This window comes from Gobius niger (genome assembly GCF_951799975.1).
Source record: "Gobius niger genome assembly, chromosome: 1".
In the NCBI taxonomy this organism is placed as follows: domain Eukaryota; kingdom Metazoa; phylum Chordata; class Actinopteri; order Gobiiformes; family Gobiidae; genus Gobius; species Gobius niger.
Genome location: NC_136852.1, coordinates 44,391,573 through 44,411,357, shown reverse-complemented (window position 1 = coordinate 44,411,357; position 19,785 = coordinate 44,391,573). Strand labels below are relative to the sequence as shown.

At 42.6% G+C, this 19,785-nt stretch overlaps 2 protein-coding genes and 1 long non-coding RNA gene across 4 annotated transcripts in view; 2 read left to right on the top strand and 1 right to left on the bottom strand.

Annotated features, from left to right (window-relative positions):
- The window catches only part of unc5db (unc-5 netrin receptor Db), a 591,396-nt gene that overhangs the window by 185,264 nt on the left and 386,347 nt on the right, over positions 1-19,785 (top strand). The gene's annotated exons all lie outside the window — the stretch shown is intronic.
- LOC306972595 overlaps positions 1-19,785 on the top strand; it is a 117,388-nt gene that overhangs the window by 56,333 nt on the left and 41,270 nt on the right. The window lies entirely within an intron of this gene.
- On the bottom strand, positions 15,050-18,731 carry LOC306974848 (uncharacterized protein; the record flags this gene model as incomplete). Its single annotated transcript, XM_079572240.1, has 3 exons — positions 18,287-18,731; positions 16,510-16,858; positions 15,050-15,108 (listed from the first exon to the last, which is right to left on the bottom strand). The coding sequence occupies exons 1-3, from the start codon at positions 18,701-18,703 to the stop codon at positions 15,050-15,052; spliced, it is 825 nt and encodes a 274-aa protein (XP_079428366.1). The 5' UTR covers positions 18,704-18,731.

Sequence of the window (19,785 nt, the reverse complement as noted above, 5' to 3'; positions counted from 1 at the left end):
CCCGATCCATGTGTTACAGAATGCTCCCTGAACATCTCTTTCACAATGTGAGCCTGATGAATCCTGGCATTGTCATGTGAGAATATGTGCCATCAGGGAAGAAGAAATCCACAGATGAAATGAAATAACCTGGTCATTCAGGGTGTTCTGGCAGTTAGACGATCTTATTCTTTTGGGCATTTTGTGCTGCTGAACCTAGATGGTCAGGGAGTGTAATTAGTCAAAGTAGTAACAAGCATAATCTCCATGGAGACGAGTTAATAATGTTTCCATTTCTAGAAAAGTTGTGAGTCAAGTCTGAGGAGAGACACTTGAGGTTTTATTTTATTGTATTTACAAGGTGAGAAATTTCACGCTATGGCTCTGACATCATCTGACACTTTGCTATCTGCGTCTTCAAAGTGTATGTGTGTGTGTATCCCTGAATCCCTGAATGATCGCGTAGATGAAACCGCCGTGCCCTCCGCGTTGTACTTTTGCCCTCTGTGAAACCCGCCGATGAACGGACCGCTTTCAAGTCTGCCGAATGTGGGTCAGCTGCGCTCTCGCTCTGCATAAAGAAACATCGGCGTCGGCAGCTACTTCAAACGCGCTCCACGGGGCAGAGACAAGCCGCTTGCTGCCAAACATCCTTGTCGACTTTCGTGTTTCAGTCCACCAAAGCCGTGTAGAACTTGGACGGTCGGAGAAGCAGAGACGGACGGAGAGGAGTGTGGAGCTAAGTCTTGGCCGGGCGCGGTGTTTGTCTGTCTGCTCGGGGGATTGAGGAGGAGGATTGGATTTGCGGTCGTCCATGAGGAGAGAGTTAGCCGCCGAGACAAAGATATTTACTTTTTGAGGGAGGCTTGCTGCATGGAGTCACTATACAGGCATTTGGACGACAGCTACTGTGTACTGGACACTGACCTCTGGACTACTTTTTAGTTTGTTTGTTTTACGTTTGCATCTTATCCAGTTAGCTTTGTCAGTTCTGAATTGTCACAAATCAGAATATTTGTTTGGTCAGGCAGTGTAATAGTAATTCATTCAGACTTTATTAAGGACACAGAAACCAGGTCCATGTGCGATAAGTAAGTTTAGTTTGTAGATAAGTAATAAACAACAAAGGGCACTGGCCTGGAAACTAGTTAGAGACTTGAGTTGCCGCTGGTCACAGTTCTGTCTCAGAGATGTCCCCTGGAGGTAAAGCGAGTCTCCGGGTAGTCTTGGTGAAACGGGCCAGGTTCTTGAAAAAGTCTCCATGTGGTGTCCACAAGGTCTCGAGAGGTCTATGTGGTGTCAAGCAGTTGTGACGTGAATACTATTTGTTGTCCTCAACCTGTGAGACGTTTCTGTGACGTCCCTAGAATGTCTCAGAGAGCAAGGAGATCTGAGAGACTCCGTTGTGTCTGACAGGTCTCGGAGAGGCAACATTGTCACAGAGTCTCGGAGACCATGTAGAGACTCCGCTGAAGTCACACCTGTTCATTTTCACTGAGACTACCTGAGACCTGAAACACTTGCTTTATATCAAAGGGGGACGTCTTGGGGACATCTCCGTGACCAGAGGCGACTCTCGTCTACAACCAGTCTCCAAGCCGGTGAGATAGGCCTTTTGCATGCACGCAATCAGTCAGAGACTGCCAGCAACTCTCTCCGGTGAGATAGGCCCTTAAATAGCATGTTATAAAGTAAGTGAAGTAATAGCATTTGTTCACCCGAGGAGCATCAGCATGACCAGTAAGATGTAGCGGTTTAGGTCGGAGGTTGTTGGGAACACGTGCCAGAAATAACCTAATCCAGTGGACTACATCTTGATAGTGAAACTTTTGCAAGCATAAAACTTGGATAGACAACTGAGAGCTTTCGCAGACATGTTTTTGATAGAGCTGCACATAAAATTAGATTAAATCATAGAGACTTGATAAAAATGTGCATGGTGAAGCTTCTTAATGAAAGGAATTGGATGTCAAATGTTCCATCTTGTCATATTTTTCTGGCTCCATGTATCCAAAAGGCTATTCCAACCTATCTTCTTCAACAAAAAACTCTGGCATATTGTCATAAAAAGGCCACCGCGTATTTCCGATGCACGCGCTATGAGTATTTTTGGTCGGCTCTCATTACTTTTGTACATCCAGGGAACACTAGAAACATAAAATGCTAACAGGCCTCAGCGAGACTGCGACGGCTACGGCTTTCCAGGGAGCGCTGCAGAAGATAATGAGGCAGACTTGGGAGCACTAATGCTAATAAATGGTCTCCTCTCTGGCTCTTGTAAGCTGTCAGTTAAATGAAGTAAAACCTTTTGGGCGAACTGTCCACCCCGACGCCGAGATGAGCGTATTTTTATCAAGGCCCCCGCCCCCCCCTCTACTCTTTTTGTAAAGTCGGCGGAACATCTTTGGCCTGTCATGGAAGCGGAAATCCTTCGGGGATCGGGGCCCGCCTTAAGAACCGGTTTGAGACGGGAATTGTTCCGCATGACGCTAAGTGGAGAGCCGACCCCGGGAGAAGGTCAGGGATGACAGCTCGAAGTCTGAGATTCGTTCTGCTGGAAATGGTACAATGGTGTGTGAGACTGGGGCTTAGACAGGACATGGGTTTGAGAGGAGGGAGGCGTTTAAATTTAGACACACCAGTCTTCAGTTCGGCACGTCAGCGTTTTTATTAGCAAATTAGGATACAGAATTAGGCTGGGCAATTTTGAAAAAAAAAATAATTCCTCAAATTAACCAATCTTGTTTTTTCATTCAGTTAGGTGATATACTTTTTAATGGGAGACACTAAAGGCAAAACATATTATTACTAGCTGAGACCCGGCCTTCGGCCGGGCCTCGCTAGTCTCCACATTTGATATTCAGAGATTATGAGTGATTACAAAGAAATGTCCAACCCGTCACACAGTTCAGCTGTAGGCCAGTGGTACCCAACCCATTCCAAAAACTATGGCCACTACAAATGAGTGAAAGAATGAAGGCTCAAAAAAATTTCAAACAAACTGCAATTGGAGTGTTTGATGCACCCGTGCTCCTCTCTTATAAAGTACGACAATATTTTCGCTAAACTTGGGGAACAGGATTCAAGAGACAGTGGAAGAATTATGGATAAATATTAGCGGTTCAGCTGTAACGGTTTGGGTCACGGTGCAGGACCCGTGGTTGTGTGCATCACGGTAGTGTACAATAAAAAAAAAGAATGAGTAGGTTGTGAACTGAAATAGCCTAATGATCGTTATTAGACAATATTTATAACCTTACAATAAAATTGGCAATGCTTTCAAAGCTGCTTTAGAATCAAATGTACCTCTGGGCTCACAATACGTGAAAGCAAAATAGAAAACAAATGGTACAGCAGCAAAGTAAAGAAAAAAAGGAAAAAAAAATACGCAGTGCAGGCCATGCGCTCGTTAAGTGGTTTCATTTTCGCTTTGACTCACACGGAGGAGAAATCAGTCGGAGCAGCGCGTTTGATTAGAGGCGCGTGTTTGAGCAGGTTTTGGGCACGCACGCACACACATACACACACGCACACACACGCGCGCACAGACGCGCACACACACATCGCCCTGTGTGGATGCGCGCACACGCACGGCAGTCAGATCGCGTGCACTCGCGTTTGTGTGACAGCGGGTTGTCCTCGGACAGCAGCACCGCGGTCCATATGGACCCGTGGCCAATGCCCACGGCCGGTGGGACCGTCACGTGGGGGCCGGCCGCGGATGTCCACGCACACACTCAGTACTGTCGCCAGGCTTCCTGGTGTTCCCAAACGGTCTCCCATCCCAGTCCTAACCAGGCCTTTCCCTGCTTAGCATCGGAGGAACGGTCTCCCATCCCAGTTCTAACCAGGCACTTTCCTGCTTAGCTTCAAAGTCGGTATGGGAAATAAACATGGCGGCGCCCAGGCGGCGGCCATTGAGATAGCGTTTTCTATAATAGATTTTATTTGTTTTTGACAATTTGGTCTCTTAAAGGGACTATACATTTATATTTATCACCCACCAATAAAGTCAGACCAAAATTGGATCCATGTGGATGTTTTTTTCACAGCAAATTGTTAAGTAGAAGCGGAAAATGGCACTCGTTAGCATCGCATTGCTAGCGTTAACAGACAGTATGAAGCTAGCATCGCTGTCTGGTTAGCATTGTCTGTTTTTTAAGTATTTATGGGCTCCTCTCCATGTCTCTATCTTTATTTAGTAGAAAAAATATATTCACAATTCAGCATTTGTTCAAGGGACTATACAGAGTTTAAAAAATTTAAAATTATGTGTTTTCTTCCCCCTACGTGTTCCAGCAATGTCATAATGTGTAGAATGAGTCCATATCTCTTCAGTAGTGAGCATATAATGACCAACTTGCATCTAGTTGCTTTAACAGATAAACTTTCACCTAGAGACAAAAAAAAACACTAACCTTCACAATAAAATGTTTAATTAATGTTCTGATTCAATGTTTCATGATAGCTTTATTTAGGAAATTATCATTTCAAGGACCTTTTTTTTTTTTTCTCATTGGTGCAAGAATATCTCCACGCAAGTTGCTCCTACAGTCTTCAAATCTTCCAGCCTTGGACTGAGCAATATTTAGAAGGTTTTTGCAGAGGGATTTTTTAATACAGAATTTCTATCCTGATTTATTGAGTTTGGAGTTTAAAAAAAAACAAGGCACAGCTTATTTTAAAGAAATAGTTCACTGTTTGCCCATACCGTGATATGTTCTTACCTGATAAGGTCTTTGTGCGTACCCATGAAAGAGCGTGGTAGCCTCCAACTTCACCCCCGTTTGGAGCTATAGGAATACATTGGGAGAGGCAAAACGCTAACAACATCTTTGGCCAGACAGGTATGTATCAACTCGTCTAAGCTCAGGAAGGAAAATGTCTCAGCATGGAAAAAAAGGTGGCCTGTTCCTTTAAAGCTAAACAATGTCCATAACCTCCTCTGAAAAAGACTGAACTAATAAAATTCATTATTCAAATTTCCAATATTGGAAAATGTTGTCATTTCGGGCATAAAGGGCCTTATTTTTATATGAAAGCAGAAAATGACAGAAAACTTGCAAGTCAATTTCAATGATATATCAGTTGGCCATAGATTTATTCATGATTGAGACATGAATTGACATATCAAGTTTATTTTATTGATCCGTGCTTGAAGTCAATGACTGAATATTAAGAAAATACAATAAAACTTTATCAATGAAACATCATGTCGCCACGGGATAAAACTGCAAGATCATGCACTCGGTCAAAAGCCCATTCAATCAGGCTAGATAATAACAAATCTCCCTTTTCCCCTTATAAAGGCAAAAGAAAAGGTAGATATAGACGGATCTCCACAGCGAGATCGGATTTGAAAGGATGTTCCTATGACTTTCTTTAAACTCGGGACCAAATGTGCCATTGCGGTTGTAGCAATCACTATTTCATTAATTCTCACGCCAGTTTCAATAGTTTACATCACCTCTGGTTCAACCTGACTCCAGCAGCAGACACTTCCCAGCGGATTCATCCAAGGACACACTGAGCCGCAATGTTTGTCTCCCGCCAAAAAATACTACCGCTGATGCAATCTTGGGAGTAAAGAAATTAATTTGTTGAGATGTTTTTGCGAGGACAGGAGGACGGGATATTGGCTGATAAGCATCCCTGAATGTCGATTAAAAGAAGAAAAAAAAAGAACAAAGTCATGGCGGGCGCAGTGTAATACCCAAAAGTTTTGGTTTGTCAATTTCGTTTTTTTTTTCTTACAAGTCGCCAAAAGATCTCGCTCTCCAATTTCTTGTTGGACGCTTTGATTACAGCGCACATTCTTTGTTGCATGAGCTTCTGCAACGTTGCGAGATTTATTACAGCCCAGTGTTCCAGTGAGGTTAAGCGCTCTTGCTCTTTCACAATCTGAGCCCCCTTGAATCATCGCGTTGTCATCCGAGAGTGAAATGTTGCTGAACCTAGACCTGACCAACTTTCTCGCTGTCATGTTTGGTGCGATTTTCCCCGGCAAAAAAACACCCCACTTTTCTGTTTGTATACTAGTCCCGGGCAGGATAATGGCAGCGCGCACACAATGGCTCCATCAGTGCACTCCACTCTCTTGGAATGCAGTAGTTCGATGTCATTTCGGGGTTTATCGGCCGTTTGCCGACGGTCCCGGGCGCGCGGTCAGTCAGAGATGCTTTTTTTTTTTTGTCCTTCTCTGACATCTCTGGTGTAACCAACCCTCGGTTCACTGGAACTGAGCGGGTTTGAAGAGAAGGATATCTAATGTGGACATGGCAATAACATTGGACAAACCAGATGTTTCAAGTCTTGCTCGCTCATTTTAGGTTACAGAAGGTTAGACAGAAGGCAAGGCACATTTTCTACATGGGAACAACCAACTACATTTTTTTTTGCTGGATTATATGTTGCTGTTCATGTTTTATCTGGTTTCAGGACACTTCCAGTATTTTATTGGACTTTTCTGAACAGTAATTGGGGCCATTAAAACATTAATTGGGGGACTAATTTACGGTTCATAATTTGAAAGTATGTTCATGTACGGGTAAGACAGTAACACTGAGACACAGGGACCTGGACTGGTCAGGGTTTGGAGCTCCCTCTGCTGGTGTATTTGACCTTTCAGTGACACAGCGGTTGTATGAGTGGTTAGCAAGGCGCCTTTTCTCCCCATTACGGTGGCCTCTATGAAGCTCCAGGACCAATTGTTTTTAGGGTTATTGGTAGGTTTTCACTGATGATGGAGCCGTCTCCATGGTTGCGTACACTCCATGCAGAAACCTGAAATAAAATTGATCCTGTCGCGTCCTAGCCTGGTTTTACCATACATCATTGCGTTTCGTACGAGAGTCTGGATCTTCACAACTGAGCTCCGTTATCAGGTTGGAGGGGTGAACTCCGTTGAAACGACCGAATCTGATTTTCCGTTTGGTCGTGGCGTATGTAATGCGCCCGAGTGAGTGAAGCAGCCATCATAACTCTTGGGAGCATTCCTTGCACATTCCAAGGCTTCAGTTTTAGTTTCTGGATATTTGGGAGCCGAGCCAGAACGGATTGAAGAGCTTTCATTACTTTCGTATCCGCCGCCATTGCCAAACTACAACCAGTAAATGCGGCGCAAATGCTTGATGTCACCTACAACACCCACCTCCCCCGCTCCCTTTATGGTTGGTTGAAATTCAACGTTGTAACGCGGCCACTGAGATCAGACCCAGACGTACATGTAGGGAAATTATAATTGACCGGTGTTTACGGATGGCTAAGGCCAGGCTAGTTGCATCCTAGAGCAAATGGAAAGCAAACGTGCCAAGCTAATCACCCACACAGCCACTTTCAGTCACTGAAAGGTCAAACACGCGCTAATCTTAACTTTTTTTTCCCACTTAAAAAGTTGCATAGTACACCTTTAGTTTATGTGAGCCGCACACAAGGAAATTCATGGTGTGAAGAAGATACTTTCAGGCTAATTATTAAAGATCTGCTAATTAGTGGCTGTAGGCTAAAAATAAGCATATACTACATAGCTATTTGTAGACATGTTGCACCTATTATACCATTTCAAATGGCGTGAAATCAGTATTAGTGCCCTAAATCTGATATTTAAGTGAGAGAATGCTGCGTGAATAGAGAATGTGAAAATGACGGCTGATCCCCTTCTGAACCTGCTACCATTTTGCAAACGCTTAGTAAATGACCCCCCCTGCGGAGAACTGCTTAGAACCGCTGCGGAGAACTGCTTAGAACCGCTTAGTAAATGACCCCCCCTGCGGAGAACTGCTCAGAACAGGCCCAATGATGGATTGTTGGCTTTAAAAATGTGGAAACTGGCCTCAGGTTGCGATGCTCTTCAGCAGTAGAAGATGAAATGACCAAAGTGATCAAAGTGGATGAGCCGAATACTGAAGGTACTGTGTGTTGTCTATTGCCAGCTTCACACTGAGCCGGTCTGTTATGCATGTCTTGGATTTACCTATTTCCCAAATTTGAACCAATTTGAAAAGCTATTCGTGACACTATGAGAAGGGGGCGAGCCGCGTTTTCCTCTCCGAGATCCATCGTCTTAATGTGTGTATACGTCCGCCCGGCCACTCACTGCTCTGCTGACTCCACACTTCGCCCGGACAGTGGAGATATCAAACCCCCTTTCCCACCCCCCAGCCGTGCTCTAAAACCTTCATCTCTGTCTTGTTTCCCTCAATAGCTGCACAGTGGTCTCTTCAGTGGGGCTTAACTCTTTCAATCCATCTATTCACTCATGTGGAGTCAGTGATGTGGATAGGAGTGGAGACCCATCTCTATTTTATCCAGTCAGGAGAGAAAATGGATCAGCCGGGCAGTTGATCCTTTGGGACTTTTTGCCCTGGGACTTGAATGTATAAAAGTTCATGGCATTGTCTTTTGAAAGGCTGATCTTTTAAAGCTTTCTGATTGGTTGAAGGCTTCTTGGTTTGGGTTTTGGCACAAATTGTATCGGGAGATTGGATTTCTCGGATAACAGAACACGTACTTACTTCATGGTGATTATAGCCGCTGTCATTTGGCTGCCACATGTTTTAGGCCAAAAGTAGCCGAAAGAAAGCCCGGTCCTCGGCAATTGAAATAAATTACATTCAGTCTCGTAAGTCTATTGTAGAGACCTCTTTTGAAAACAGAGCTGGGACTTTGAGTTACCCAGCCAAAGCGTAATCGTTCCTGCCAGAGTGCATGAAAGGACGTTGATTCGAGATAATTCTATGCTATTAATTTTTGACATGTTGCTTCCTTCAGAGAGGACTCAGACCGCGGCTTTGATTTTTATGAAAACGACATGCTTGATTTGGAGATTTTTATTTCTAGAGCCGAAAAAAAAAAAGATTCGAAAGGCTCGACACAATGGCCAAGGTCAGCTGTACAAGTGTCCAGCGGAGCGTGACCAAATGGCCCCTCACATTTCCCATTTTAATTAGTTTTAATCAGTGGCTCTTTTGTACATGCTGCCGGGTGCCAATTACCAGCGATTACAAAGGGCTTTGGGGAAGGTGAGGTGGTCGGGCCTTTTCCGGTGGACATCATTCACTGTAAATGTGCGCTAAAACCAGCCGAAACACTTAGCCTTTGATATTACGGCAATCGGTGTTTAGCTTCCAATGCGCCGCCGGCGGTGACCCCAATCCACTGTGCTTTTATTTCAGATGTATCAGATTAAACACAATATGGAACGATTCAGTAGGACTGGGAGCTAAATTGTATGGGTTGTTTTAAATATTGTGTCTTTGAAGCTTTTCAATTTGGCCCATTTGTGGCTTGATCGAGGTCCATGAGAAACATACACATTGACATGAACCTCTTGGTGCTCAGTCTTATGCGGAGTTTAAACATGTTAAATATATGTATTTTCCTCCCCCTACATGTTCCAGCAATGTCCTAATGTGTAGAATTAACCCAGACCTGTTCACCACAACTGCCTCTAAAGTCCTGCGCTGTTACTCAAAACGTTGTTACTTCGGGTCTGAATTGCCATCATGCACAAGCTTAATATAGAAGGTGCAGTTACATGTATGACCTGAGGTGGCAGAAGTGAGTATAAAATGGCCAACCAGCATAATTTTTTTTCAACACGATGCTGTGACTATCCATAGATACAGTCGACATTGTGTCATACAAGGGGGTGTGTGGCCTAGGGAGAATCAAGTAGTAGAAACACAATTTTTCACTCTTTTTCGACGTTTTCTATATAGACATATGTGTCACATACAAACATAGTTAGGTGTAACTCGAGTCCATGTGGATGTTTTTTCACAGCGGTAGAAGCGAATAAGCGTCAGTCGTAGCTAGCGTTAGCATGTAGCACGATGCTATCATGAAGCATCATCCTAGCATTCTCCTTTATTTATGTTTTTATGGGCTGTTAAACCACTTTGCTCCTTTCCATGTCTTTGTATCTTTATAGATACAGACGGCAACTCGTCATAGTAGGAGGCGTGGCTTCGCCAAGGGGGAAAATAGAATCTTTTGGGAAACACAAATTTTCACTCTTTTTAGCCATTTTCTGGAGGAATATAACCTTATTTATCACATACAAATAAAGTAAAGTGTAAATCGGGTCCATATGGATATTTTCTCACAGCAGATTGTTCAGTAGAAGTGAAACTAGAAGTGCACTACATCTGCTACAAGTTCGCTAAACTCCGGGAATAAAGTATTTCTGTGATAAAGACCAACCAAACTCATGAGACAGCGGAATATTGATGGATAAATACGAGTCAGATACGCTTTATTTCACATGGATTTTATGTGAATGGCTTGGATTATTCGAGAGGAAGCTGTCGGTCATTTAACAGCTCAAGCTAAAGGTTAGCAGCTAACGTTAGCATCTTTTCACCGTAACCGGTTATATTTTGGTCGTTTATTCATGAGAAATACGCAACACACGACTGAAACAGCTGATTTCATTCCGTCGTGTTGTTTAGTTCAAAGACCTGTCGCTGTCAGGCTCTTCTTCGACTCTTGCAATGCATTGTGGTCTATATTGACCCGTTTAGTGACCATCGATGCTCACTACTTTTCGAGATGCATTTTGGGAAATTTCGAGTGGACTGCTTTTTTCTCTCTGGACATTCGGAGACCCCTACAAAATGGCGTGACCACTATATAGTCACTATATAGTGAATAGTGTGGACATTCGGATACAGCCATATGGGCGATTCCAGTGATGCTGTTGTATCTATCAGTAACTCACTGTCTGCCATGTAATCTTGAGCTATTTATTTATGTGGACAAGACACCGCTTCAAACTCATAGGGAAATAACAAGACATTTGTGCATTTAGTTTTCTCTTGTGTGGCCTGCTCCAGTATTGGGTTGATTCTTGTGTTCGTTCACGGCACTTCTGGGTAAAATTGAGCAACAGAAAGATCCGACTCTTTTCACAGTTGAGATCCGATTCGAACCGTTTCCCCCGAAATAGACATTCAAAAAAGAGCTCACCATTACGCCTCGTACTTCAGCATCCAAACCCACTTTGCCTCGTGTCTGTTCAAGTCCTTCTCACTGTCAATAAGCGCGAATGAAAGCGCAGGTCATCGATGTGGTCTCGTATCTGTCGTGCTTGTTTTCGGGTCTTGACCTCGCGTTTGATCACGTGACTCCTCTCGGGGGGCTCGCGCCTGACGCAAACCTTCACAAACGCTGGAAGTGTGTGATCTCATCGTCACTCCTCGCACTTGTCGGAATCGTTTCATCCGCGGCATCACACAAGTGGGATGTTGACGGTGACAAACAGTTGAAAGAACTTCACTGGGTAATGTGCGTTATTATTTTAGCAGATGCGTGACTAAAAGAAGTTTCAAGCCGTGCCAATAGTTGTCCATAAAACACAAATTAACACGTAGGTTTACCATGCTTATTAAAACATCATAAGAAAGTCATTAACATCCTTATCTTCAGACGTTGTATAAGTGATGTTTCTAGCATTTTAATTACTTCAGACTCATTTGGAAAGGCTATTTTAGTTTGATTAATCAAGTTGCATTTAAATGATACATGAATGAGATCTTAAATCATCATCTTGGGCCATTAGTAATTCCTTTTATTGCCTTTCGCTTCCTTCTTTAGCGGCGCAGCGGTGCCCGGCTGTGAGGCGGAGGCATGTGTGCAATATCAATAGTCGCATTAATATAAAACGCATATGAAACAATCATAGGCACAGTAAGTCATTAATGATGTGCTTATTGGACAGACACCAAGGCCTGTCACGTTGAGACGAGAATGATTTTCTCGACATTATTCTTATTATTATCGACAGTGACATTGATAATTATCCGGAGAGAGCAAAATAGCTTTCCTTTATTGTTTGAAAGGAGAGATATCAGGGAAAATCAACTTTCTTGACATTGTTTCCTCATCAAAACATACAGTGCCTGGAGCAGTTTTGGTGAAATCCTCTTCACTTTGCTCAGTTCTTCTTCTACTGTAATACAGATTTTTAATAGCCTAAATCATTTCTTGATATTTGCTCTTGATTCAATTGTGTTTTAATCAGTGGTTGTGAGATAAGAAGTGCAGAGAGCTCAGTGGCTTGCCTGAATTAAGTATTACAGCGCAAATTTGGACTATATCAATATATGCGATATGTATTCCTAAGTCTAATTCCATATCTCATTTAAAATATATCGATATAACATGACGAGATGTTGATGAGTTTACGTTTAAGCCACACCGCGTAGAATTTGAACCATCCATCCATCCATCCATCCATTTCAACAGAGCTCCCAGGATCATTCGGGCGCTCAAACCCCCCATCACGTTAAGGTGACGATTCCGGGAGGAGAGAATTTCACCCAATAAATCAAATTGAAATACAATCATTTATTTTTTTTATGACAGACAGTTTCATAATTGAAAAATACCTCATAAATGTACAAACAAACATGCTACACAGGGGGTGGGGACGCCTCCAGCTCGTCTCCATGGAGATGTTGAATAAAGTCAGTAGAATTTGAGATTTAAATAGGTTAGGTTCTCATCCAAATCCATTCTTTGATTACCATCTCCAGTAATAGTACTTTCTGTGTTGAGCTGGGAGTTAGGAGTATGTTTTGTAGCCTGCTGATAAGACACAAATAACTGATAGACACAAAATGGGATGAAGATGGGAGAAAGTGGTTTGTCATTTGCAAACAGAGCATGTGCGTGGAGTGGGAGGACACACCCGGTACACGTGACACAGAGCGGTGCCGTCAGCTCACGTGGACTCACATGCTGCAGGCTGCGCCCCCTCTTCCCCTCTCTCCCTGCGCTCACTGGCTGCTATGAGCATAGAAGGAGAGAAACTCATGATGTGGACCCCATCCACCCCTGACCTCAACCCTATTGAGAACCTTTGGAGCCTCAACAAAATAAAACTTCTCTGAGGGCGGGAGGCAGTTTTCATCCAAACAGCAGCTCAGGGAGGCTATTCTAACATCCTGCAAAGAAATCCAAGCAGAAACTGTCCAAAAACTCACAAGTTTAATGGATTTAAGAATTTTGAAGCTGCTATCACACAAGGACTCCTATGGTAAAAATGATAACTTGATCTGTTGAAATAGCTTTTGATTTCAGTAAATATGACCATCTAATGCTACAAATTCAACAAATGACAATTTTCAGTTAATTACAAGCTTTAAAATGTATTGAAACAAGTTGCATTATAACTTGGAACAGTAGATTTTGAGGTTTTTACTATATTTGTTTTTGACAAAAACACTGGTATCACCGGGAGATTTTTTCAACCACATTTAAATGATCCTCTACCAGTTAAAGACTTGAAAATTATGCTGACTCTCATTTGAGTTGACAATTTAGAAAATCTTAGAAAAATGTCATTTGCATAATAATTTGTAACACAGTGTATTGCGGTGTAATCCGTTTGTCAGAAGCTACTGTATATAAATCCAAGAGATTATGTATTATGTATTATTGAAATGTTTGTGCAGCCTGTCAGCCTTCATCCCAATTTCCAATATTATCTGAACACATTTTTTAAATACTAATACTTGACTGCTTTTTATAATGAAACTGACTAAACCTTGACTAAAACTGTCACTTTTAAATGCCTGAAATGTGACTAAGGCTAAAAGCGTTGTCAAAAGACTGAGACTAAAACTAAAAAAGCATCACTGGTTTCTGTCCTCAGTTGTGATTGTGGTGCATTTTGAAACCAGTGGAGTTAATTCTGTTCTTCCTGCCCTTTCTGTCATTGACTTCTCCTCCACTTTCTCCTCCTAACATGATACTAACCGGACAATGATCGCTCTATGTTTTTTTTTGCCTCACCTCAATTTTAAGTTAATAATCAAAGTGCATAAATAAAATATCCTTTGTGAGTTAATTGGAGCCTGGCCTCTGCCGGTTTGCCTCTCTCTCGATTTCATTTTTAATGCTTGTTATCCGCAGACATGAAATAAGCATGAACCGCCCGCTGTTTGCTGAATAAAGATTTGCTTTTGGTATCGGCCGTAATTAGAAGCGTGACAGGCCTCCGCGAACGCCGCTCGAACCGGTGGCAATCCTTTCGTAATGGCTCCATATTTTAATAATGAGCTTAAAACACATTTGCTTATCTCCCCGCGTAAATGCCGGATAAAGATAAAGCGCGGGCCGGCCCCTGGTTACGAATCCGGCAGGAGAAGCTTGTAGCGAAAAAAGAGGGGGAGGATTTAGCTTCATTTGCATTGCTCCATTGATTGCCCGCGTTCTCCCCGTCCGCCGTGTCAGTCACTCACCTCTTTTGAGTTTTAATTAAATCCCAAACCGGCTTGTGTTCGGATTTCTGATTTAGAGCGGCCGGCGGTCGATCGCGGCGAAGTGTCCATAGATCGGGCGTTGCTAGCTAAATCAATTTCTACAATGTTTAGAAGACTCCGTCAGGAGAGTGTCGGATGCTACAACGGTGCTCTGATCATATCTGTAGGTCCTGTCCTGATGTTGGCAATGGCTAAAACGATCTCCAAGTTATGGATACAGAATTATTAAAACAAAAGATTATACCTCATCAAAAATTGGCCAATAGTGGTGGGATTTTTGTAACTTCTTGTAGGGCACAGCAATAGACTGAGCAGAGAAAAAAATACACATTAAACTTTATATTGAAAAATTACACATTTTATTTTACAATTTCAGTTCATTTCAACTCTTGAATCCGTGTATCATTCGTTCAATCAATATTGAATTGGAAAACATAAACAGACATCTATCTATCTATCTATCTATCTATCTATCTATCTATCTATCTATCTATCTATCTACCTACCTACCTACCTACCTACCTACCTACCTACCTACCTACCTACCCCACCTACCTACCTACCTACCTACCTACCTACCCCGCCAACCCACCCACCCACCTACCTACCTACCTACCTACCTACCTACCCACCCACCTACCCACCTACCCACCCACCTACCCACCTCTTGTACGTTTGCTATGAGCGTTTTTCGTTTTATGTAATGAAGCCAAATCAAATCCCTACATGGGTTAAATTTGGATTTATCATCGTATCCAAAACTGCGTGTCCAGACACAGCAGTGGCCGAGCGCCTACACCGCGCTACACATTCAGCCACTGCTCCCGAACACGTACCCTGATAAACCACGCCCACTTCTGTTCTGCAAAACAAAACAAGGTGGGTCTGGACGCACGGTAAACAAGTTGCTGATTGGAGTTTTAGGCCGAACCAATCACGACCGTCGCAGAGGATTGACAAGGTTACGCGCCGCTATGTTGTTAGTTCAATTAACGTTAAAGGAATAGGCCACCATTTATACATACTGAGAGATGTTCTTACCTTGCCTTAGACAAGTTCATTTGTACCTGTCTGGTCTTCACCCGTGCCTTCAGTCACGTAAACACAGCGCAGACGGCGTTAGCATTTAGCCTCTCCTCCACTACAGCTCCAAACGAGGTGATGATAGAAGCTACCAAGCTCTTCCACGTTTTCCCTATTTAAATAAGTAATAATACCAGGAGTACTTCGGCGTCCGCACAGTAAAGCGAAGATATTACTGTGCGGATGTCAAAGTACTCCTGGTATTATTACGCCCTACAATATAGTTCCTCTTTTTATCCGCTTAGAAAATCCACATTGTTTAATTTTGTGTAACTAACTACTTGGATCGTGTAACACTTCAAGTAACCATGTTTAAATAGGGAAAACGTGGAAGAGCTTGGTAACTTCTATCTTCACCTTGTTTGGAGCCATAGAGGAGAGGAGGGGAGGCTAAATGCTAACGCCGTCTGTGCTGTTTTAACGTGACTGAGGGCATGCGTGACGACCAGACTGGTACATATGAACTCGTCTGAGCTAATATAAGAACATATCTCAGTATGTCAAAAGGGTGGCCTATTCCTTAGCCAAAACTAATCATGGTTGAAGTAGTCGAGGGTTTTGGCTCCGCGTTCTCCTCAGTTTATATTCAGTTCATAGTTTGTGAATTGGACTACATCTGTCATCACGTCTGCTAATTGCTGATTGGTTTATTTCACTGACAGTCTGTGTGTGTTAGGCCCGCCCGTTCAAACTGCTCCAATTGCTCAGTTACCAGACTAACTTCCCTGCATGGAATGTACAGGGGATAGTATGGCAGAGCCAGGCAACAAAACACGTACGCCTCAAACATCTACACGATGTCTACAAACTTATGACTTGTTGATAAAAAAAGTTTAGCAAAAGGCTGTTTCGGCATCAGACGTGTGCGCGCTAATCAGACAAAAAAAAAAATTACAGCATTATTTTTTACAGCATAAATAATGTAAGTAACATAAGAAAGCCGATATATAATGGTAATATTCACAGTGTAGCAGTTTGCAGTGGGCGGCATGGTGGCGCAGCGGTTAGTGCTTGTGTCTCACAGTAAGAAGGTCTTGGGTTCGATTCCCGCCTGGACGGGGCCTTTCTGAATGCAGTTTGTAGAGGGTGCGTTTTTGTTACTTTACTATGCTCTTTAGTGGCTTTTTTTTGTCACTTTTTTTCCTGTGTAGGAGGGACTCATCCGCGCTGCTCGCCCTACTCGAACGCTTGGTCCTCTCTAACCAGCGCTCGCGTGTGTAGTTGCTGTGCTTAAGATATGCAATAGGTGTTTCTTCAGCAGTAGGTTCTCCTGGTGTTCTTTCAGGCGTCCTCCACCTGAAGATCTTCTGACCTTCATCATAGCACTCTCTCCACTCTCCTCTGTCCACATGGTAATCCAACTTCTGTTCTGCATCGTTCCTCATCGCCTCCCTCACCTTCCCCGCTACTGAATCCTCCGTCTCCTCTAACAATATTTCGAAGAGCTTCAGGTCTTTGATGAAAGCCTTTATGGATGACGTGATGAACAAAAACAGCGATATGCCCAGGAGGACGTACATGCCATAGATCTGAAAAACAAACACCACAGAAATCAAGTTTTTAAACTGTTTACAAACACGCACATACAAACTCTCAGCAACTCATGGTGAAGAAGGAGCACCTGCCTATATATACGTTGAGAACATGGGCCAAAAATGCAAACACAATGTTGGTCGGGGCCGCCACAGACTAAGCCTGTTTAAAGAGTAAATAATAATTTAACTGCCCTTTGCTTCACTACACTATTGACAATATTCACCTGAATATAAGCCGTACCAAGCCGTATAAAGGGGGAAAAAAAGGAATTGTACATATTTAGGCCGCATCATTGGCTGCTATGGGCATAAAAGGAAAGAAACTCATGATGTGGACCCCATCCTACCCTGACATCAACCCTATTGAGAACCTTTGGAGTGTAAACAAGAAGAACTTCTATGAGGGTGGGAGGCAGTTTTCATCCAAACAGCAGCTCTGGGAGGCTATTCTGACATCCTACAAAGAAATCCGAGCAGAAACTGTCCAGAAACTCACAAGTTTAATGGATTTAAGAATTTTGAAGCTGCTATCTCCTATGGTAAAATATAACTTGACCTGCTAAGATTGTTTTGATTGAAATAGGATTTGATTCAGTAAATATGACCTCCTAATGCTACAAATTCAACAAATGACCATTTTCAGTTTATTACGAGCTTTAAAATGTATTAAAGCGATGAGTTGCATAATAATTTGGAACAGTAGATTTTGAGTTTTTTACTATTTATTTCGTTTTTTTTTATTTAAATTTAAATTTAAATGATCCTCTAACAGATAAAGACTTGAACATTATGCTGACTCTCATTTGAGTTGACAAAATCAGAGAAAAATGTAATTTGCATAATAGTTTGGAATGCAGTGTACAGACATACATACATACATACATACAAGTGAAGTCAAGTGCATCTGGAAAGTATTCACACCCTTACACTTTTTTCCAAATCTTGCTATGTTGCAGCCTCATTCCAAAGCAGATTCATTTCCTCATCAGTGTCAAAGGCAGTTTTTAAGAATGTTTTGCAAATGTATTAGAAATAAAACTGAACTGAAATATCACAAGTACATAAGTATTTGCTCTGATACTCAGAACTGAGCTCAGGAACATCCTTTTTCCACCTTGAGATGCTTCTACAGCTCTCCTGGAGTCCACCTGTGTTCTGAGTGTCAGAGCCAACAGTGTGAATACTTATGTACTTGTGAGTTTTATTTCTAATAAATGTGCAAAGCATTCTAAAGAAAAAACTATTTTTTATGGGTATTGTGCGTAGATTGATGAGGAGAAAAAAAAAGACAGAGGCTGTAACATAACAAAATGTGGGTAAAGTGTATAGGGTGTGAATACTTTCTGGATTCACTGCAAAGACATAGACTTGAAACTGCGATGGCTAGAATCCTTTATCCAAAACACAGCATCCACAACTCACCCAAGAGGTCGTCTTCAAAGCTGCCTCATCGACTTGAGCAGTTTTGTTGCTGTAGAAATTCTGGCAACAGCCGACGAACCAGTCCCCGTCCAGCAGCACCGAGACCACCCAGATCAGGCTCACGCAGAGAGTGAGCACCAGTCGATTCAGGGCTTTGCACAGAGACACATGACGGGAGTCTTTCTCCTGAACGCACCTGACCAAAGATTTGAAGAAATGTTTGTCCAACGCGAGCAGCAGAATCCAAAGCACCAGGCAAGGGACGAGCAGGTAGACGGCGCAGAACTGAAGGGAGCCACAGCTGCACTCGAACTTCAGCCGGTAGATGTTGTGGAAGGAAAACGTAGTGATAACTTTTATAAAGAGGTCCACATTGTCATGGACTTTGGTCAGAATCTTGGCAAGTGCTGCTTCCATCCTGAGCGACGGCAAAGCCAGAGAAAATGTGTCATGTTGTTCTTGGGGGGTTTATGTAAAGGAAATTCCTGTTTCCTGTTGCACAGACACACACAACAGCAACAGATAAAAAAAAACTAAACAAAATGCCAGCCCTGCCCTTACTGCACTGCAAACAACTCTCTTAGACTTTCGTATTTAGAAATATCGAGATAACAAGTTAATATTCAGGGCAGTTTGTACATCCAATGTAAACCTAAACCTATGGAAATATTTACTAAAAGAAAGCATTTTAATTTCAATTAAAGTCTTGACACTATTTGTGTTTCCATCAAATATGTGCATCTGTCTAAAATTGGCTTTACAAATGCACATAGCAGCATTTACTGAGGAGGGGGGCGCACTGTGCACTTTTTACTTCACTTGAGGTGTGAGCTTTTTATGTTCGGGCAAATTCATATATCTTGTTGCCTACACGCTAACGCTACACAAAACTATCTTAAAGGATCTGCATCATGATATTCTATCCATCCCAAAGCTAAACCATTGGCATTTATATGATATATTGTACCTCTACCACTATGGAGTACTCATTTTTATGATAAATACAAGTATTTTCTGGGGGTATTTTGCAAACCCAGAAGACACGACACTTCAATTCAGTTAACTCTGCCCCCTCTCTCCGAGCTAATGCCCATGCATTATTAGCAGTAAGAAATATAAATATCACAGCAACAAGTGAAGTTACGTCACAATGCAGTTATAAGGAGTTGACATTTGCAACATAGCTTCATAAATTGATAACACACAAGCTAACATGCGTTTTTATTGACTCACCGCTCTGCCGTCCTGTCCTCTTCATCGGTGTTTACAGTGGGGAAAAAAAGTATTTGGTCAGTTTCTACTGGGCTTGGCCAAATGCTTTTTCCCGCCACTGTACGTTATGGGACTCGCGTTGGTTGTAAAAGTTAATCCACTTTGATTCTGGCGAAGGTTCACCAAACATCCATCAAGAGACAGTCACAGAAAAACACTATTTTGGCTGAGAGTCGCCGAATCCCAGAGAGAAATTCCAACTTCTGGCGAGTGGCCTCTTCTTTGGC